The following is a 23,496-nucleotide window of genomic DNA, read 5'->3' on the forward strand; positions in this document are numbered from 1 at the left end:
GAGATGTAATAAGCATAAAAGCCATGGCTGTATATTCCCACAGTTGTGTTGCAGCTTTAGGCCATAATGGAATGGTATGATGACACTGACATATTTGCAAACTCCAATAACTCAACTTTTCAAAACTCAGCCAGGAGAAACAGATTTGTGCTTTGATAATATTGATAATGATATTGATACTATTGATTTATATTATGAAGTTATGTTTAAAACTACTGGGTAAAGTGTGAAGGAAGCTCACATCCAAACACAAAGTCAGATTGGGTCCCTCTGTGATAAATTGATTCATCCTAAGTCCAAAACCGCACAGAAATGAATAGTGAGCCAATAGAGCGATGTATTCCCACTCTATAACTATCACTACACTAATAGCGACACTATTGTGCAATATAACAATTTTAGAGGACAGCGCTCTCCTTCCATCGTCTCTATGAACAGAATTTACAAGGATTGATTTTGCACATTGTGACTATGCTAAGGAAATATATTGTGTGGTTGTGACAGTGAGATTTTAAGACGGTGTATACATTTGTCACTTTGGTATTTATTAATAGACAGACACACACATACTTCACTATGCCTGCTATGGCTCTAATATTGATTTCCCTAAAGGCTGCAGCACAATACACACAGAGACACACACTTAAAAACATTTCTTGCTTTTCTATTTTCTTAAAGCTTTCTTTGGAAACCTAACCCTAACCCTATAGCACCATGAAAACAACAAAGTATAAACTATATGTCAAAATGATATTGTCTCCTATTGCTGGCATGGCTCCCTTCCACGTTGTTATTCAGTGTAAAATAAATGTATTAATTTCTCAATTTTCAAAATATGTCCTACTGATTCATAAATAACATAAATCATAGCATCATCAATAATCCCTGTAGAGTCAGTTACTGCAATGTAAGCACTGTGATGCTCTGGTCAATGGATACTATTGTGTGACCTTAAATCAAGTCACATAAGCATTTAGTTGTGTGTTTTCATTCTTGTGTTGAGAAAAGGAAATGCATTATTCAATCTAATAGTCTATCTGGTACCATACACCTCGGTTTCATATCTATTCTATTGACACAGGCAAATGAGTCAATGTCTGGGACTGAGTGTATCTGTATCACAGACAGCTCCATGTTGAAAACCCAAACAAATCCAACCCAACACCACCCACCTGTACCTTCAGTTCAATTAAAATTCTATTCATTATTTTCGTGCATCGCATTGGCAAAGCTGCTAATAATAAATGGTACAATATTGCGGAATTATCAAAGCAGCGTTGGTGTGAGTGTTGGCTCTGAGGTTCAGCAACCAACTGTCTGACTAAAGCGGCTTTTTTTTTTTTCTCCCTCCTCTTATTTTTGGACTCTAGTCAAGTGCTTTAAATTGAAGCGAGCCTTCGGGGCATAGATTGAGATGTATCCAGAATTTTAATGTTCCATTTTCAATTGTTTAGTTTAGGGAGAGCTGCCAGGTTTAACGGTATCTGACTCTCTCTCTCTCTCTCTCTCTCTCTCTCTCTCTCTCTCTCTCTCTCTCGGTCTTTCCACACCCCTCGTTACCAGCTTTTTTTTTTTCTTTCATCTGTCTTCCTGTCTTATCTTCCCTCCTCACCAACCCTCTTACTCTTCCCATTTGTTTTTCTTTCTGTTTGGCAAACACACAGACTCATACACACAGACTCTGATCAGTGTTCTTTGTATCTGTGTTGCAGGAATGTAAGCTCCGCCGGTGAGGAGGCGAGACGAAGGATGAGGGAGTGTGACGGCCTGACAGATGCTCTGCTCTACGTCATCCAGACCTCTCTGGGCAGCAACGAGATCGACAGCAAGGTGTGTGTGTGTGTGTGTGTGTGCGTGTGTGTGTGTGTGTGTGTGTGTGTGTGAGCATCTTAGCTTGTGTTATGTAATGTGCATGACTATATAAATGCATTAATGAAAAGACTGTCAAGCAGTAAATGTGCATTTTCAAACTCAAACATGAAGTTGGGCTGCAAGAGAGAAAGCGTGTCTCGCTCCCTCTCTTGTAGACACAGACAAACTGCTGAATTTTTCTCATTGCACAGGAGGTGAGAAATAATAATAATAAAATAATAAAAAAAAAAAAAAACTCCTTTCATTGCCAGCCTCCACAAGGAAGATGAATTTTAGTTTTCAAGGAGCAAGCAGTTCATCAACACATTTTATTCAGGATAAATTAAAGCTTTCAAATTCAAAGTGTTGCAGCACTTCCTGCTGCAAATGTATCTCTGCCAGTAGTCAAAGTTGATCGGGTTTATGTTCACTTTGTGTTTTCCTGTGTGAGGACGTTGGTGTGGAGCGTTTACTGTATGTGTGCTCATGACAGAGTATGTGGGGGTCAGTCAATACTACATAAACAATGTTGTGGATGGCTGACTTCTCAAGGTCTCCCTGTCTCCCAGCTTCTCTAAATGGCCATCTTTAATCACTGCTTAACCGCCCGCCCTTCTTCACCATCTGACGGCAGTCACCAGAGGAGTACTGCTGTCGCCTCAGTAACAAAGACTGATTGGCAGGTGAACCAGCACGTGGTCTTTGCTGAAATAACAATGCACATTAGCCATGTGCTCGTTTTGTACTGCCTTTTTGGCTTCATTTTTGCACACGTGCGTTGCCCAGACTGCCACCTTACATTCTCTACTCATCTGCCTGTTTAGGTGGCAGATTCATCTGGTCTGGCATTAAATATACTTGCCAGAAAATATAGTAGAGCTCAAGGAGTCAACAACTGATCGATGTCTAGAACCACTTTACCTCTACTTTGTGCAAATTCTTTTTAAAAAGATAGGATACATCAGTCTAAGCTGAGGTTGTTAAAGTAACATTAGCACTGATTACCAACCAGTTTATGTGCCCATATACTTGTACTCAGTTTGTGCTCTCACAAAAACTCCCCTCACCATCACTCTCAGCATTCTTCAGGATTTGCATTTTGATCATCTAGACAGTCTCCGCTCTTTCCTCTCTGCCTTTCATGTTCACAGATCCAGACAGAAATGTGCAAGATCAGAGGAATATCCACTGTATGACAATTATGTTTTATAGTCGATTGTCCCATTAAACACAATCTATAATGCTGCAAGGGACTGCACTGATGTGAGGAAGTTTTAGAGACATTTAAATAGGGTTCACAGTATGAACCTGCACACAGCTAAGAACTCATTAACATAGCTGATACAGTCATTTGAAATGATGGTACAAGACCTAATAGACTAGCTCATCATTCTACATACACATCCAATATGATGCTGACATTGTATAGATTGTATGATGCTGATATTTAACAGCTTGCATTAAATGCGGTTGCTACTGCAGGGAGAAGTACACTGTATGTCCATTAATGTATGTCACCTTGTGTCCCAGAGGAGTGTTATGGAGTGTGTGGAAAGAAGCACAAGGTCATACACACAAAGCCTTTTATCAACGTCAATGGCTGCGGTCTCGTATTCGTTTGCTGTGTAGATTCTTATATAATTAATAGGAATGGAATTTTTGTTGTACGGTTGCTGTTCGGGAACTGGTCCCTACCTCTGACCCTTCGTGTACCACATAATCATTTTGAAAGTCTTTTTGTTCCCTAAACCCTGCAGCTGGAAAGAACAGGGTACTGAATGAATGTGAAATAACAGATCGAAATATGAAATGTCAAAGTAAATTGTAAATAAAACTTCTCCGACATCATTCTATAATAGCATGTGAATAGAATTTCAGACATGACTGCAGCTCACTGGAGTGAGACATTGTTTTGTTTGTTGCATCTCTTGAGGCTGTTCAATTATACTCCTTGGTTCTTTTTTGTGTAAACCAGCGGTCAGACAGAGAGAAGATTGATGATTTGTCTTTGTTAATTTCCACTCTGCTGACTCGATGACTCCCCTTTCTCATTGATACTAAACACATGCACGCAAGTACACACGCTCAGTGAAAGTGCACACTTAAGCATAGACACCGTTCCCTGTAAGAATTAGTTTGCTCTCATGCACACACACACACACACACACACACACACACACACACACACACACGCACGCACGCAGCGGATTCGCCTCTAAACTTGGTGTTTAATGGGGTGTGATACAATATATTGGGCTTGTCATTTTTCCTCATTTGCTTGAGTTTCTTCTAATCTCATTTCAAAGTCAGAGCTAACAAAATACAGAGGTATTTTACCTGTGAGATTATATTTCTTCTTTCCTTTCCGTCTCTCACTCTTTCCGTCTGCCTGGCTCGTGGGTGGGGGTGGACGGCCGATAGTGTAAAAGTGTGGGTGGGCGTGCTTTGACTTTACGTTATGCTGTGTTTTCAAGCAAGATGTTTCATTAAATGGCTTCAAACACAAATCTTCCACCTCAACTTTATCACTTTATTCATTCGTATCTGTGTTTTTGAATCTCCTCAACCCTCTCCCTACCTTTTCTTCCTCCTCATTCACTTCATCTCTCCCGACTCGCTTTTATCTCCAGACTGTAGAGAACTGTGTTTGCATCCTGAGGAACCTGTCGTACCGTTTGGCTGCCGAGACGTCCCACGGCCAGCAAGGGGGGTTAGAGGAGCTGGACGGCCTGCTTTGTGACGCCAACGGCCGCGACGGGGAGAGCTCTGGCTGCTGGGGCAAGAAGAAGAAGAAAAAGAAGGGAGCCGATCAGGTAAGAACAGAGGTGATGATGAGCGTAAGGAAATAACTAGCCTGTAAATTGATGGAATGAATACAGTGAATGGAAAAATGTGCGTCTATACCTTACAATATAGTTTTGGCTAGAATAGCTTCAATGCTCTGGCAAAAATTCCACAAGTTTGTGGTACTCTACTGGAGAAACGAACACCACTCTTCCTCGTTTGGTGTATAGCTGATGGCTGTGGAGAGCGCGGTGTACCACACCAGTCCAAATTCTTTCATAGGTGGTCAATTTGGTTGAGATCATGTGACTGGAAAGGCCATATGAACCCTTGTGCCTTGTATGGAAGCCTTTCCACTTGTTTATTCTGGATTTTACTTTAATTTGTCCCCCATCTGCATGTATACACATGGGTGAAAAAAGAAGACCGCTTTCATGCTGGAGCAGGAACGCGGTGTGAGCGGTTGAAGTAGCCGAGCCTTCAACAGGGACGTGTGTGGTAAATAATGGAAAAGAGGGATGGAAATCACACATCACAGAGTATTACGCATGCTGAGTTGAAAACCTTTGGCTTCTTTTATAATGTATTGGCTCATGAGCCAATTTTTTCTGAAGTTTTTTTTCTTCACATTTTATGTATGTGAAACTTTTTAACCTAACTTTTCAGGTTAAAAGCTTCATCATCCTCAGTTTGATTTTGCTCTCCCCCTTCCCTGCGGTCTACTCTCTTATGCACTTTTCAAGTCTGTTAAGGTAGAGGTGGACTTCTCTCCGTGGACGACACTGCATGCTTTCCTGAAGTCAAAAGCACACTCTTAGACTATGTTGTGTGTATGTTGGAATTGTCCATGGGCCCAAAACCGAGACACAAACACAGCCCGTACTTGCATCCTTAATACCCAACCATACTTAACTGGACTGATATTCAAGACCCAAACCACACCTGAGACCCAGAGCTTTGTTTTGTTTTATTTCATTCATTATTAGCCATTGGGTCTCCAAGCTAATGCAACTCATTGCTACTCTCTTTTGCTCTTTCCAATTGCCGTTTGTATCTTGAAACACCTGACACCCATATGCACAGACCATTTGCACAGACAGAGAGAGAGAGGGGAGAAAGGAAGGGAGACAGTTTTAATACAGTACATTTTAAAAGCTTAACACAACAAAACGGCCAAAACTCAGAGCAATTCCAAGCACCTTCGATCTAGCACACGCTGACACACACACACACTAATAAAGAGACTACATCAACATTATAATTAACTAAAAAATACATTGCACCATACAAGTACTGCATACGAATTTCTATTCCACATAGCTCTGTCCAAAACAACATCACTTTCTATGTTTTTGGACTGTCCCTCTCTTTTGGAAGTCTAATTGCTGAAGCATTAAAGCGCTCTCTGAACCTTGCTGCTCTTATTTTCCCATGCAGCATCCTTCCTTTGCCCCAATAGCTTAGTTGGTACCTGTAGTGTAGAGGTTGAGAAGGGTCACTTCACTGAGGATGCAATCAGCCTTGCTCAGAATGAGATCTTTACACTACTGAGCAGCTGACATCTGGTCACATCCAGTGGCGTGTATACAGTATATGAATCCCACTGCATTTCTTGGCAAGACCCGTCCTGCGTAGATTGTTGATGCAGAGACGATTGGTTGAGGTTAGGCATTGACCTCAAGTAGTTAGGGTCAGGATAGCCTATTGATCAGGGAATAGGACCTGAACATATCAGGTTACTGGCCTGGCCAATCCTTGCGCCTGGATGCTACACAGGCCAGGTTTTGCCGAGAAAAGCTGCGGGATTCATAATAACGCCCCAATGACCCCACACACCAACCTGATCATGCAGTGCAACCTATTTTGATCTTGGTTGCGCTTGTTACGAAACATAGAAATAAGGCCAAAGGACAGGATGCATGGTGGGATGGGCTTGTAAAACAGTTGCAAGACATTACAACCAAATCGAAACTGTACAGTTTCCCTTGGAAGAACATTCGCTGTTGTAGATTTTTGACCTTTGCAGTTAACCTGAACCATCTCAGAAGCTGTCATTGGAAACTGTTTGGGAAAGGGCAGCCACTTCAACGAAATACTTGGAAGGAGATTGCACGAACCATCTGTCAATCAAACTTTGGCCGGAGCCTGTCGGGAGAAGAACAAAAACATCTTTTCCAATCAAGAGAAGCCTTCAATGCCGCTCTAAGCTCTTCTTTCTGTCAGAAAATATTCTCCAGTTCTGATATAACTGACGCTATTCCAGCTCATACGCTAACCTCTTTAGGTTTTGAACGTGTCACACCTGTACCTGCTCGAAGCTCCTCACAGGACGCTGATTGGTCTGTGCTCTGGCTTACCAGACACAAACATTACTTGAAGTTTAGCAAGATGGATTTTAGTTTGATATATTATCCTGTGATTCTCACATGATCCTGTGACATTGTGAGAATCCAGCTGTGATGCAAGGTAACTTTGCAGTAGAACATTCATGGCTGGCCATTAATTTCTATCCCTAAATATTTGTAAGCATTAACTCTTTTGATGGGTTTATTATTAACCTTGGTGAGTGGGACTTCACCTCTTCTACGTCTAAATTCTATGACCATGTCCATTGCTTTAGTCACATTGACCTCAGGAAAGTTGCCAGAACACCATTTAATGTATAGTTCCCTATACCATATCTTCAAAACCACTGTATAATCTGCACTACTCCACTACATCATAGAATGTTCTACATTTGTCTGACAGGTTTTGTAAACCTTTCAGACTGTAGAGGCTGATGAAATACAAATTATGTTAATAGCGTTTACAATAATTAAAAATGTGTTTCTCTTGTAAATTTATTTAAATTCATTCATCATTCTATTACAGACAATGTGTGTTTGACAGTCAAACCTCTTGTGACAAACAGCTCAAAGAAGCTCTTTGATCTTAATTGATTAAAACATGATGTGATCATATTTGATCATACTGTTGTGTTTACAGAAGAGATATAATGTAGTTGTATATAATATGAGCAACAATTTGGACCCGCTCAAGGATCTATAGCCAAGATTAGGGACCACTGTTTCTATATTAACTGTTTGCCCAACTTAAATTACTGACAAGTAATTAGCGGACGAAAAAGTATTCATATCCTTCACTGCAGTAAACGTACTAATACTGATGAAACAATCCATTACGAGTAAATACTTGCATTCAAAACCTTAGTCAAGTATGTTATTATCAGCAAAATGTACTTTATTAAGTGCAGAAAGTAAAGGTACCCGTGCAGTAAGATGTACATTATTACTGCAATCTGAAAATCTGAGTCTGTGTCACAGTGATATCCGGTCTGTCCAAAGACGAGGATTGTAACCAATAGATGTAGAGATACAATGGAGACTGGGTCCGCCCACTTACTGTCAAAAAGAAAAACTGCGAGCGAGCGAGCAGAGTAAAGTTTCACGAGCGGAGTGATGTAAAAGCGCTCGTCAAAGTAAAATACGTGCGCGGCTGTTTGATTTGTGTGCGCGTGAATCTCATTTGAGCTCTCGGATTTTGACAGTGATTTGCCTTCATAGGAGGCACTCATTGGTATTCAGTGTATACAATATGGGAGACAAAACACAGCCCTCTGGGGCTCCTGGATTTACAAACTTAAAAGAGGAAATGAATGTGTGGAATCTAACCTGCTGGGTACGGTTCAGAAGAAAACCATTAATTCATAGAAAGAGCCTTGGATTAACCCATAGATCCAGCAGTTTGGGGTTGGTGTTAAACGCACTGCTAAAATGAACAACCCAATTTTTACAAGACTGAGAGGTTGTTCGAGGTGTTCAAATATGCTGTTGTTCATTATGAGCAATGCATCCTCAACCCCCCACTCTGGCTAGTATGCAAACTGATAAGGATCCAAGAATGGTGAATAGATGTTTTAATACTATCTTCTCAAAGCACTTCATATGTACTGAGGTAAGGGCAACTGGGCACAGGTACAATCAAAGACAGCTTCCACTGGTCAGGCAATCCTTTGAAAACGAGATGCAATTAACTTGCTGGAAGTAAGACCTTCCAGCCAATGTCATCCGGATTCTGAGATTTGCCAGCCTTAACATGTAAAAACTGTGGGGGGGGGGGGGGAGAGAGAGAGAGAGAGAGAGAGAGAGAGAGAGAGAGAGAGAGAGAGAGAGAGAGAGAGAGAGAGAGAGAGAGAGAGACGATGAAGGGAAAAAAAACAGGCAGAAGGGAGAGAGAGATGGATAGAGAAACTGAGTGAGAGAGAGACTCAAGCAGTTAGACTGCAATGTAGTCTCCTTAATCATTTATTAGAGGTTAAGACAGCAAGGCCAGGGAGCAGCACGGGAGCCTGAACTGGACCTAAACACTCCTAATGGATACTGGAACACACACACTCACACACATAAATTGATTACATTGGTATTCAGATGTCTGACTAAATTTCTTAAATGTGAATGTATCATTTATTTTACTGGCATTGCCAAGCTGCACAGCTGCAACTTAATAACCCGATCCCCATAGCAGACAATGTGGAGCTCAAGCCGCAGTGAATGTGGCAGCTTTGGTGTTTTACGGTTCTTTACCATCCAGGCACAGGAGACAAAAAATGATATATGGAAATTCACATTCTTCGAAAAATGTTTTTGTGTCTTGTACTGAAGGAAATAAATTTGCAAATCTTTGATGCACTTAACCATTGGAAAATTACACAAATTAACGTCATAGATTGAGATTTAGTATGTAGGATGTTTCTGTTGGCAACAGGAAGTGCATTACTGCGCAAGAGTTGATGCCTCTTGTTATACACACTTCAAGCTAAAAAGACGCCTTTGATTTTATGATAAGAGAATCTATGTATAGACAAAGACATGCACGCACGCACAGTCACACACACACACACACACACACACACACATACACACTCCACAGCACCTCTCTCAAGACACACACTAGCCTAGTTTACCTTGAGACCAGGGGAGGAGGGAAAGCAGTAGAGCGAAACGGAGAAGGTCGATAGGGAGAGGAAAAACTGAGAACTGGAGAGAGAAGGATGGAAATAGAATAAGAAATTAGGGAGGGACGGAGGCAAGAAAGAAAGAAAGAAAGAAACAAAGAAAGAGAGAGAGAGAGAGAGAGAGAGAGAGAGAGAGAGAAAAGTCAAGGGAGAGGTAGGGAGAAGGAATCAACAGGAGAGAAAAGGGAGGGGGGATATTAATGTCAAACAGGAGAGAAAGGAGAGGAAAGAAATAGAAATAAAAGAGGAGAGAGAGAAAGAGAGTTAGCTGTGGGTTCATGCCTTCGGGAAAGAGGTGTGGGCATGTCACTCTACAAAGAAGTTCAAACATCAAGAGACTCCATTGTAGTGGAGGAGAGGAGGAGGATGGAGGTAAAAGGGAATGGAGCTTTAGGTTTATTTTTCAAAGCAAATGTAGGAGTGAAACATTCCCTCAGTCTCTGTTTTCACATGCATCTCTTGCCTTTCTATTTTTTTTGCCCTTTCTCCCCTCCATTACCAATCTTTCCTACAAAGCATGTCGACAGGGAGCGATTTACTCGGCGTCTCTTTGACTTTTGAATAGGTCAGAGGGTACTGGATGAAGATGTAGTAATGCATGCACTTAGCCACAGGAGAATACCCTTCCACAGATATGTCTTTCATGAATATTGCAGAAATGGAATCAGATGAATTTCCAAAATCAAAGGGGACGAGTAGGGAAACTGAATGAATGCTGCTTAGGTATGTTAAGTGAAGGCTAAACAACATTTCTTCAACATTAAGTGCTTTAAACTTGCATTTTAAAGCACCCCAGCAGGGGGTGACTCCTCTGTTTGCAAAAAAGTCCAATTGTTTATAAGTAAGAAAATGACCCTACTTCTAACTTGATTTATGACCTCAGTCAACATTGTATTGAGTTTATGGTCTCAATCATAAATAATAAATAAATAAATAATAATAGTTTCTTCAATACAGCATGATGTGCAGTTTGTAAATGATGGTCCCACTTAGAGTAAAATAGATGATAATGCAGGGTATGCTTTAGGGTGTGGCCACCTTATGATTGACAGGTTGCTACCACGGCGTTGTCTGATTTTGGAGTTGGCCGTGTTTTCGTCTTGCAACTTTCCCTGTGCGTTTCAGTTCATCAACCTTTCGGTCGCCTTAAAATCAGTTGTATTTAGTTCCACCCTCTCGTGTCATTTCCGGTTGCAAATAACCAAGATGGCGACAGCCAAAATGACGAACTAGAGGCTTCAAAACAATAGTCCACAAACCAGTAGGTGACAGTCTAGGTTTAGTGCAACAACCCCAAAACAATGTTTCAACTGACCTCCCTTAATCTCTGAATATATTTCTGTTCAGTGTAGCCAGCAGATATTCAGACCAAGACTTAGTAACTTGATGCGAGACCTCAAGTAACCAGTTTTCAATTTCAAACCACAAAAAAAAGCTAAACCATCGTCAGATAGTAGCCGTCAGGTCATGAGATTACATTTTGGCCGATGCCTTCGGTGCCTTCTGCCTCTTTTACTCTTCACAAGGACCATTTACCTGCAGTCAACCAAGGAATTTCTATGAAATCCTGCATTTGAATGCAGAATCTGTTTATAGAGATTAGACCGCCAGTGGTTAGCATCTCACCTTGCTTAACATAAACATTATTAACTCTGTCTCCTCTTTCACAGTGGGACGGCGTTGGCCCCTTTCCGGACACAGCGGAGCCTCCCAAAGGGGTTCAGATGCTGTGGCACCCCACCATCGTCAAACCCTACCTCACCCTGCTGTCTGAATGCTCCAACCCCGACACCCTGGAGGGAGCAGCCGGGGCTCTGCAGAACCTGGCCGCAGGCAGCTGGAAGGTTTGAAATGTTTCCCAAACGCTTTGCCGTCTTTTTTGTTCACTTCTTATTTTTTTTGTCACAAAAATCATGTAACAAAAAAATATAGTCATGTAAATATACTGAAAACCACATTCAAGCACTGGTGTTGCAGGTAAACATATTTATACCCATTTAATTGTCCATTAGTATGAAAGAAAGGGATTCATCTGTCTTTTCTCCACCGTGCATTAAATGCAACGACAAACAATTGTACAAATTATTTGTGTGGATAAACCACAGATTAGTGCTTCACATTGTAAGTAAGACAAACTACCGCGCGTGTGTGTGTGTGTGTGTGTGTGTGTGTGTGTGTGTGTGTGTGTGTGTGTGTGTGTGTGTGTGTGTGTGTGTGTGTGTGTGTGTGTGTGTACATGAATGTGTGTGTGCAACTGTGTGATTATGTGTGTAGGCTACCTATGTGATGACTGAGTTCTTTTTCTGAAACTCTCACAGCCTGTGACCAAGAACTGCTCTGCTCCCAGCCTCTGTGCCATTGAAAAGCCGTCCTTTCACACTCAATGATGTAGTACAGTACTAAGCTCTGGCTTCACTTCTGATTATTGAAAAGTAATGTGGTATAGATAGATTCATCGAGAGGGATGGCTTTTTGCAGGGTGGGCAAATATAAATCAGAATGACCTTGCTGAGTAAAAAATATAATTTCCATGGCAGGAATATATCCATCAAAAACTTAACAAAGAGTTTAATATCAACAAGGACACCAAGACAGGTTGGACGTGTGCGAACAAAATTCAACTTTGATCATCTGGTTCCAGTTCAGTTCAGGCTTGATACTAATTCAAGCCTGAACTGATTCGGTTGCAGTAAATGCCACAGAGTACAGAGGATAAACAACTCAAAAACTCAATCAGTTGGAATAATGTTCTATTCGCTCACTACACCATCCTGCTGACTTTGAAATATTTCGAGCACAAGCCCATGTTGTGTGTGTTCTATAGTATATAATATTGTTTAGCAGCAATGCAATTACTGTAATAATGTAAAGGCTCCAAGCCTGAGCACACCGGGGAATAGAGCCAAGGTTCAACAGCAGCTGACTGATGGAAACAGCTAGATGGTCATAATGTATGAGTCATGCGGCAATATTGGAGAAATTGGTGAAGGCAGCTTTATCCTTGAGGGAGGTGTGTGAGGCTAAAACGCAGAAAGTGTGAGGGCTTAATCTGGGACTGACCTTGGGAAACTGCGTCAGGCATTGTTGGTTGTAAACAGTCTGTGTGAGAATGTTGATGGAAATGTTTATGCGCTCAATAATGCTCAGTCAAAAGGTTACCTTACTTTTGCTGTACATGAAAACTTGAACTGATTCAGCTACAGACGAGTTAGCGCACTGTGGTTGAGAGGGATGTCTCTGTGGCTCTGAAAATGTGTGTGGGAGTTGTGTGTATCTGGTTTTGTGAGTTTCCACTGCTGGTGGAATGGACAGAGAAACAGAGCTAGGCGGAGATGACAGAGGAGGCTATAGAAAGCCAAGGGAGAAGGAGGCAGGTGGTCTTCAGGAAATCCCATTTTCTATTTTGGGGTCTTACTGCATGCATGCGTGTGCTTTGCTGTGTCTCCTCTCCTGACTTTCAGAATAGTGCTGGTGACAGTTTCCAAAGAAGCTGTGTTCGCGTTCTGCCTCTACATTCTGCTCACTACGCTCTTGGTTAAGACCATACAGTCTACGGTTAATACGTTATGATTTCTCTCCAAGGGTGAATTATTTCCTAAAATGATTAATTGAACCATAGTTTGCCCCTTTTGGTCTTTAAGAAAAACAATTCTGTGTTTTTAACCTTGACCTACCTTACCTATTCTTTTCGCTTCACACTTCACTTACTAATATCTATTCTTGGGTGCTGTTTGGCACATCCCCATTTTTCTACAGTTCACCCACAAGGCGGCACCACTTTAGCCGTTTAGGGTTGAGTAGTCCGTTTAAGCGTAGCTTGATAGTTATTGAGGGAGAACAGAGTGGTCTCCAAGCTCAAAACTCTTCTCTATCGTTCGTGTAATTTTCCCTCTTACAGTATATCACTTGTGAGTCAGTGTAATGCCTCAGCCCCTCTCATATTAACCCTTGATATAACATCTCCCACTCGACGTCATGCTTCATCTCTTTTTTCCTTTTTCCTACTGCAACCACTTTAACCCCAGTCTGTTGGTCTGTCTGGTTAAAAAAAGAAAGAAAGTAGTCAGCATAGTGACGATAAGACAGTGGAGGGATGAAAAATTGTGCATGGAAAATAACTTATTACACAATGCACAGGCATGGTGAGTTCCTAGTAAGGAAACCAAACAAGTGTCACAAGCAAAAGAGAATCATTTCTGTATTGTTGCCATGCCCTGTCCTTTGATTACCATGCTGTGTGGATGTAATTGTAATTGCTGTCGCCTAGTAAAAACTAGGTTCTACAAATAGATATTTTCTTTACTTTCTAGATCCTTCCAGTGCTGCAAATTGTCACAAAACTCCCACAATCTTCCTGTTTCATTTCCACCACAAATACACGATGGGATTGTTTGTTACACTATTGCCAGGCTGCTATTCCTGCAATAACATTTTTGCTATCTAACAGCCTTCCCTCTGATTTCTCCCCGTCAGTGGTCGGTGTACATCCGGGCTGCTGTACGTAAGGAGAAAGGCCTTCCCATCCTGGTGGAGTTACTGAGGATAGACAATGACAAGGTGGTGTGTGCCGTGGCCACCGCTCTCAGAAATATGGCCCTGGACATCAGGAACAAGGAGCTCATTGGTGAGTACTGATAAACGCTTTTCCAATTCTGATTATATTCGGTGGTGAAGCATCCCCCCCAACTGTTACATGCAATCATTGCATGGATCACTGTCATTTTTAAAGTTACATGAATTTGGACTCCTGCCCTGTAATGCTCAGTTGTGGCCTCTGTTGTAGGTTTGTAAAAAGTAACCTGAAGCCCATTTACATCTCTAATTGCATTCTCTCATAGCCGTTACGCTTTGGTCGGTTTCTAACGCATTGCTCTTGTTTAGTGTATGCAAGCTTGTGTTTAAGTGATGTAAGTCAAGGGTAAAGAGCCTGTAGCCAGTTGCTCCAATTAGAAGTAATTCAGCACTAATGCCAGCCTGTAGTCACCTCGTAATAACATAGTATGACGGCTCACCTGGCTTCTTCTACCATGCTAGCCAGGTGCACATCTTTGGAGCTGCTGGGGTATTTTGACACCTTAAATTCATTGTCACTGATTTAGACCATTGATTGGTAATCACAAACTAGGACCAAGTCTACACAATGAGCTGAAACTTCAAATGAGCCTTTACAGAGCTCAACAGATGTCAAACATTACGATGCCATGATGGTAGAAGTGTGATAGTTGCTGAGACTACTGCAATATAGTTGTCTTTTTCTTTCTTTTCTGACTACTGGATGAAGCCATGCGTTATAATTGAATTAACAAAGGGCCACTTTGTGTTTGTTGTGAGAAAATCAGGCTAATGAGGGAAGTCAATGCGGGGTAAATAAAATAATACTGGTAGAACATGTGAAGTTAAGAGAGACAGTCTGAAAGGAGAGCAAGATAGATAGCAGAAGATACAGTATGATCAAATCAAAGGCTTGCATTGTGTGGGCCTAACTGACGAGCAGCATCATAGGGACTAGTTAACCTAAAACAATAAGACACTTATATATTGTGCGTTTGTGTGCGGATCTGTTTGAGTTTGTGTGCGTATAGTATGGGCGCGCCTTTCTGTCTGTGGTTTCTCCGAGTTTCTCGGCTTCCTGGTGGGCTCAGTGGTTTCTATAGCAACCCTGCTACCCTCCGTCTCAGGCAAGGGCTTCTGGAGCCTCTCTGGGTCTTTGCCAGAGTGTTGTAAGGACGACAAGGAATGCTGCCGGCAAAGCTCAATACGCCCATACAGGGATGGTCTGTCTGGAGCAAGCAGCAGATTACGGGATAATTGAGGCCTTTGCTAAAAGAAAATTAGGCTTTTGGTTCTTGTTTGTGTGTTTGTTTGTTTTTCCTCAATGCACCTGCTGTTGCATATCAAATTGGGTGGTGGAGAAATCCTCACAGGTGCGTTCATTTACTTTTTGAAGCCCCACGCTGGCGACAGCCGTGGCCGGAGGCATTATGTTTTTGGGTTGTGCGTCCGTCTTTCTGGTCCATTCTCGTGAAACGCTATATCTCAAGAACCCTGGAGGAAATTTCAACAAATTTGGCACAAGCATCCACCTGAACTTAGATTTTTTTTTTTTTTTATCATTATCATTTAAAGGCACTTAAATGATGATTTTCATTCCATATATCAACTCGAACAGAATTGTCACTGCAGTGTATTAGTGATTCCCCTGCCACCAACCAGGTAGAGTTGATAACTGCGTGATGTTTGATAAGATTGGCTTCATTAGGGTGTTGTAATATTACATGGGCAAAATGCTGTTTCAGCGTCCTTAACATTACGTTTGACTAAGTCATTTGCTCTTATTAAAATAAATGACTCATTTGAATAGAATTAAAGTAAAAGTCCAAATACGGTCATGATTTATTCAATTATTTCCGTTGACCTTTTACAGTCTAGGTTTTGCTCTGGAAATCATTAACATGTTTTGATTTAAATATTAGAGGTAATTGGTCATTTTTAACATTTAAAGTCTTTTATTGTCATTAGCAGAGAAAGATAAAGAGGAGAGTTATGGAAAGAGAGGTAGACTCTGTAATGCATGTGTGCCTCATAGACAGAAAGGCAAGCAAAACACACAGGCATGATTGAGTAATGTAATTACATACAAATTCACTGGGAAAATCAATTCAGATGTTGTTTTTTTTCATTTTCATTTGAATACACGGTTGATTTATTTAGCTGCAGGGTAACATGGTTTAAGGCCTGCATGTGATTAGCTCTCACAGTGTTATTCCTGACACTCAAGACACAGAAAATGAGACAGAGATAGGGTGATGGAGGCAAATAAAGACACTGTATATAATAGAGAGAGAGAGAGAGAGAGAGAGAGAGAGAGAGAGAGATAATTAGGGGCATTGCAGATCATCATTCTCCTGTAACGATCAGGGAGGTGCTGACAGATTTGATTAAAAATAGATACACTGCTGCAAATAAACTGAGATGTTGAGGGAAATTGTTATCATTTTGACTGTCATGCAGTATAAAACATGCTATTAACCATCTAATGTAGTTAATAGGTTACTGTGACACAGGAAGTTCTTGATTCAATTTGGTTAAAATATCCAAAAAGCCAGATGAATTAAAGCTTCGTTAAGTCATTTGAGCATGGAGTGGCAGGAAGACTCTTAAACTGGCCAAAAATCACATTCTCTCTTATGCCAAACATTTCTCATTCCTCATGTGAAATGTTTAGCTTTGATTCCTGTCTTTGTGGGTTTTCCAGCCTTTTAGATTGCCTGCCCCGCCCTGATTAGTTTCCCAACAAATGAAAAAAATATCAGCTTTTATTGCTCGATGTTTAGTTTCACCAGACACTGTTATGTTGTTGATGTTAATTTGTGTCTCTTTTTGGCTACGATTTTATATGAACCAACACTGTTGTGGTTTTACTGCCTGGCAAACATAAATAATTAGCTTAAAGCAGATGGAAACTGCATGGAGCTGCAGGATGGGTTGTTGATTCAGAGAATAAGACAGTGATGGCAACCTGGCTCTGTTTAGCCATCAGACGTTATTAAGATCTCATAAAGTTGATCAGTATCATTGGAATAAATCATCAGTTTACATTCAAAAGCAGCTGGCACATCAACTTCTCTTCCTAAGTGTCGAGACATCCGCATGGTAAATGAGCCAGAAAGCAACAGTCAGAGTTAATGACACACAATGTCACAGAAACACAGAAAGCCTCCGAGATGAAGAGGGAAAATGGAGGGAGGAGGAGAACAGTGAGAGGGATCAGTCAGGGTTGAGCCTTTGCTCTTGGCAAGGTGGGATTTGATACATGTCGACAGAAAAGAGGTAGAGGCCAGGCGCTCCTAAGAGACAAGCCCCATTTGGTCCATGTTCACAAGCTTTATTCACCACAGTGACTCCGAGTCAAAGACATTTTTCTTTACACCATGCACTTCTGCAAAACAACCGTTTAACCAGAAGAAACAAAGCGATTTCACAGAGCAGTTTGTGGGTCTTTGTCAGATCCAAGTTCCACCTAATTGTAATACCATTGTGCATGGCTAATCTAGAGTAAATCACCTCTTTCTAAAAAATGAAAAACCAAATCTTCATGCTATAGTGTGTCATAAGCTGTTAGTGTCGGTGAGTTTGGCAGCATCAGCGTGGGGGAATGGTGGTTTGCTCGGCAGAGTGAGCGGAGATGAGAATCATTTTTCGCTCACAATAACCCCGGAGTGTCAAATCCTCTGGAAAGGCACTGGATGGCAGCGACACAAGGAAGAGGGGAGGAGTAGGAAATTCCAAGTCAGGCTAGGCAGAGTGAATAAGGGTGGAAGATGAAACTGAAGAGTGAGCTAAAGACCTACTGTAACCGCATATGTATGCTTATATTCCAATCTCTCTGTAATGGGATTTAGGGGCATATTGATGTCACTGAAAATCATGCCTCTCATCTGTCAACGTTTCTTTTTGTCTCTCTCCTGATTTCACCTCCTTCATAGTTTTTTTTGATTTGCATAATGTACTGTATGCCTGTGTAGCAATAGATGAGTCCCATTCACTGCTACTGCGTCTGTCAGCGCAATTCTTCCCCATTTACTTACAGATGGTAATTTGACACACATGAATTGGGAACAGCGCTGGAATGACAAAAAGACGCTGTGTTTTTTCAAACACAGCACCCATTTACTAAAGGCTCCCATAAACACATGCAGTGCCCGCAACCAAAAGCAAGCCAGAATTACTGTTTCATGAAAAAAGTGATTAATTAAAAATCTCTATTAATTTGGGACAGTTAATGAATTAATGTAATGTTTTGTATGAAGTGGCTGGTTCCAACTACTACATCTAATTGAGTTTCTGGATTCTGCAGTAAGGGTTTAATTTAAATTCCAAACATGAAATCCTAATGTGAAGTCCTGCAGTATACTGGGGATTGCTTTGAATATGTAATATATAGTAATGCAAAGCTGGATGTGAAAGCTTTTGAGTGACGTTTTTCAAACAAACGAGTCATACTATATACAATTATTGATTTATGAAAATATTGATGCAGGTTATTTAAGTGTCTGAAAGTGTTAAATCCTATAGTATTGCATTTGATTATATATCAATCTACAAATCAATGACACCTTAACTCGTTTTTTGACTGTAATAACAAAATCAGTACTGATGATCACATATAGTAAAATGATGAATAATGATAAGATGAAAAGCAAAATGTTAAAACTTCAAAGATAGAAAATGACTCGTCCACTTCCACCTTCTCTACATTTCTTCTTCTCTTTCTCCCTCCGTCACCCCTCTCGTCCTGTTTCTTTGTCTCCTTCTCTGGTCACATTACACCTCCTATTGGTTTAAGCCCCCACTCCCACTCTCCTCATTTTCACTTTACAATGTTGTGCCCACCTTCTTGTCCACAACATGAATATTAACTCCATTTTTCTCCATCTCATTCTGCGTCTTTGTTTCTTTTCCTTCCTCCTCCTCCTCCACCTCTCGTCCCTTTATCCCACACCCACCCCTCCCTCTCCGTCTCCTCTCCGTGTCGTTTCAGACATGAGCTCATTCCCTCTCACGCAGTCTCTCACTCTTTGTGTCTCGCATTGATGACATCATGATTGCAAATGGGTGTGTATGCGTGAGTGTGGCCCTGTTAACACCTGGGTTAGGTTGATCCCATCACAAGTGGACAGCAATAAAAATGCAATACTAATAATCACGTACATCATTCCTTTTTGCAAAGACCAAATAAGTTGTATTTTTTAACCAGTGGAGGGAAGAAATTAAAAGAAGAAGAATAGATTAAAACAATACAGACTGGGTCTATTCCTTGGCGTGTTCTAAAACACATCTGTTTGATGCACTTGCGGGCGACACAGTGGGCATTTTTTGAGAACATTTCAGACGTGGCGGACTGAAGCGTGATTTATGCTTGCCGCATCCACAAGGGTCGTGAGTGTCCTCACGGTTAAAGTGACGTCACCCCATCTCACACCAGGTGGCCGGTTTTCACCTGTCTGCGCTCATCCAAAATGTTCTAACTACGCGGATGGTCGGAGAAAATTGAGAACTTTGAGGAGCTTAGAGAATGTCTGTTTGCCGTGAGAAGAAACCCGCAAAATCCAAATTTTTTTTCCCCGTCATGATTCCACGTCAGTTCATGTCCATGCGACCATCTTTGTGGAAAGTATAACCGAGGCTTAAGCCAGTTTTACGCGATTTGAGAACTCACTGGAGATGATAAAATGACAAAGTTTTGATGACACATTTTCCTGTTACGTGTCGGGGACACATGCATTCTCGTTTACACTACAAACGGTGCGTGGTCAATTGTGTCCTAGACCACTTCAGCAAGTGGTTGGGGTGATCGGATCATAATGCTGCTTGGTGATTGTTTACACTCCGATAGGCCAAGACGCATTTTAAAACCAAGTGTAAAAAATGTCTCAGACACTGTTATACACAGAAAACACACCGCTTCCAAGCCTTTAATCAAAACATTGTATTCACACACATACACACACACACACACACACACACACACACACACACACACACATGAACACATTCTAGTACATTTAAAGGTTGCACTAGGGGGAGCATGACATTTGCGTGCTTACTTTGTGGATTCCTGGCCACACCAAATATTTTCAGATCACCACAGAATGTCCATTTTGTGTTTTCCCTCACTCGCGCCAATTTTTACACATTTTGCAGTCCCTGTAAACAGATTGCACTGTGTTGAGCTTAAACAACTTTGGGAAGCTAGCGGGCGGAAAGACAGAGTGGCCTAGTCCACTGACTCACGCATGAAGTTGACACACTTCTCGGTCCCTGTTGCAGTGGTATTTTATGAAATGTCTGCGTCGCCTTCAGAACGAATCTCTTGTGTGTGAGGGTCTGGCATGTCTTTTATCAGCACACTTTGTTCTCTCATGGCATCCTCCGTCCTCCACTGTGCCAGACTGGGAGCACGACAGACAGAGAAACAGAGAGCAATGAAGAGAAATAGAGAGAGGGAAAGAAAGGGCTGTCATGAGATATATGAGGTTTTTTTTAACTACAACTAGTCATCATTGAGAAGCTGTACAGTGTAACTTTGTCGAGCCACCACAATGGGAATGCTCTATTCATCGTCACTGTGAGTGTGTGCATGAATAACGGAAGTTTGTGTACAGGCATCTACGTATTCCCAAGCCGGCATCTTCTCCTCCATGAAAGTGAAATGTCTGTAATGAAGCCACAAGTTCTCTCAAAGGGAGGGGGGGGTCCTCCCTCCCTCCTCCCTCCCTCTCTCTCTCTCTCTCTCTCTCTCTCTCTCTCTCTCTCTCTCTCTCTCACACGCTGTAAACCTGTCACCCATAGACATCAAAGAGGGACACAGAGGGCGAGATATAACTGGTGTGAAAAGCACCAAACACAAGACGGCAGAATATTTTATGACAGGAAAGCGACAGCATGCCGCTTCCAATTTACCTCCATTTCTGGCCTGCTTAAACCTGCTGCACTTCATCTGTTTGTACTCTCCTCTGCATTATTTATTAATTTCTATATTTATTTATTCATAAGCTAAAATGAATACCCCTCACATTGCAGCGGGGAACCAGACTGTCTTTGCGGGTCATTCATATCTATTTTAGCTTCATGAGAATGTGAAGATCTTGATAATTGGTGACTGCAGGGTCTGTGTGCGTGTGTGTGTGTGTGTGTGTGTGTGTGTGTGTGTGTGTGTGTGTGTGTTTGTGCGCAGTATGTTAGTAATATTCCTACTTCTTTGTGGCTCCTCTCCAAATGAGCCTATGATCCAGAACTCATTATAATACTTTAATTATTTTATGATTTGTATTTAAGTAAGGGGGAAGTAAGTAAAATTGGTGCCGATAAAAGGCCCCTCCCTTCCCCTTAATGACAATATTGATGATTAAGAGTATCTCCAGGGTTTGTGTGGACCATAACTTTCATGTTTTCAATAAAGAAATATTCCCACTGAACGGAATCCACACCCCTGTTACTGTGAATCTGGCGCCCCCTGTCGATGATATGATGTACTACTGATTAAATTACCCCCTGGAAACTCACACAGATCAGACAAAGGCACTGAAACACTAATTTTCTCACTGAATATTTTAATGTGCCAGCTGTGACACGTTGTTTTTATACAGTATGCAGTCCATATTAGCTGATATCAAATCAACACATTGTGGTAACACCATTTAAGTGCTTCACCTGTTAAGACAAAGCTATTCACACAGGATATTCACTTGAATATATCTGTAATTTGTATGATTCTAAAAGTGATCACATTAGTCCGTTAAGAAAGCGTAATTTCTGCCCTCGCAACTTGATACAGATTTCACGGCTGCAGTCTAAATGTTTTTTTCCATTGTACCTTGGCTTTTATTCAGCCTACAACATACTCATAGAACCCAGAAAGGCTTGAGAGACATAAAGTAGACAGAAGCTTTTGTAACCAGTTAGAATACAGCAGCCCACAGAGGGGACCTCAGCCTCACTCATAACCTTTATTCGCAGCCGGTTGGACGCCACAACCAATCAAGCCGTTTCGTCTTTCCCCACATCTCCCTGAGACAATTACCTCCAATTTTACTTCGATAACACTCTCCCCTCTCCGTCAGTAAACAATCAAATCACTCGATTGTTGAGGGTAATTGGATCTCTTTAAATCAAATCAGCCATTATGGCCCTGATGAAGCATGGCCTGCTCAGCGGAAGTTAGCGACACATGAGGGAATGCGGCCCAGGAATACATTACCATCTCTGCCTCCCAAGTGAAGATGGCTATATTGGAGGAGTTGTGTAATACAGGTTTATTAGACTGTGCAGTGATCAGCGCAGGGCTTGTTTCTCTCCTTGAGGACGTGTTCCAGGTGTAGCTCACATTTCAGTGACAGAGAAAGAAGACGAGGGGAAATTGCACTCCAGCATGTAGAGGTGCTGTCTGTGTCACAGTAGGACTTTAAAGTAGAAGGAGTCGCCACCCACTCGTAAAAAATATATTTGAATTTGCTACACGGCTCTTTTATTCCTTTCCTTCCTGCGTCACTACCTATGATCACCGTGAGGTTACAGGAATAGATCTTCCATGAGGTTTCCGGCTTTGACACGCAGCTGGGCTTCTGGTTGTATACAGTAAAAATACAGTATGCTGATTGGTTTCACTTTCTATTCAGCTGTACTCACTCTCACAAATTTAGATTAATCATCAACTAAATACCGAAAACTTAAATGTGGCTTTGAGAGAATTTTTTTTTTTATATTTAGTTGTTAATTAAAAATAAAAATGTCTTCATCAGGGTAATGAGAACATCAAAAGATTTTGCTTTTAAGATGTGTTAAATTTTGCATTGACATTAGGAAAGTGCAGCTACTCCCTCTCGTTTATATGAATCTATAATTTATGAATACGCTACTTGCAGGCTCTGGTATCATAGATGTAGGAAAGAGGCCAGATTTGATTTGACTATAGTGGTGTCTGCACACAGCTTTGCTTTAGTTCATTTAAGTTTGGCCTTTGAAATGTATATAGTTTGTATATAGTGTTAATATTTCTTCTATGATAAAACTCTGAAACCCCAAGAGACAAAAAAATGACATTGCGAAGTTCAGATTAGAAAAAATTCTCAAGTGTTTTACAAAAACATCTCACATCAAAACAAACCAAAAAAATATCACGAAAACAAAACAAACAACCAGGAAGCCAGATAATGAGCGATGTGTATGTTCTCGCGACACCTGTGTTGGGGTGCATGCATTGCTGTATGTGTGTGTATTGTCAAGGTGAGGTGTGTGTGTGTGTGTGTGTGTGTGTGTGTGTGTGTGTGTGTGTGTGTGTGTATATA

The 23,496-nt window shown here is 41.3% G+C and overlaps 1 protein-coding gene across 1 annotated transcript in view; it reads left to right on the forward strand.

The window, feature by feature from the left end:
* The window catches only part of ctnnd2a (catenin (cadherin-associated protein), delta 2a), a 232,506-nt gene that overhangs the window by 182,220 nt on the left and 26,790 nt on the right, over positions 1–23,496 (forward strand). The window contains exons 16-19 of the mRNA XM_068709723.1: positions 1,713–1,830; positions 4,482–4,664; positions 11,320–11,493; positions 14,123–14,273. Of these exons, the coding sequence (XP_068565824.1) occupies positions 1,713–1,830; positions 4,482–4,664; positions 11,320–11,493; positions 14,123–14,273 (626 nt within the window). The remainder of the gene's footprint in view (positions 1–1,712; positions 1,831–4,481; positions 4,665–11,319; positions 11,494–14,122; positions 14,274–23,496) is intronic.

The sequence above is a fragment of the Cebidichthys violaceus genome, unplaced genomic scaffold, assembly GCF_023349555.1.
Source record: "Cebidichthys violaceus isolate CVI_PGR_0920_01 unplaced genomic scaffold, fCebVio1.0.p SCAF_15, whole genome shotgun sequence".
NCBI lineage: Eukaryota > Metazoa > Chordata > Actinopteri > Perciformes > Stichaeidae > Cebidichthys > Cebidichthys violaceus.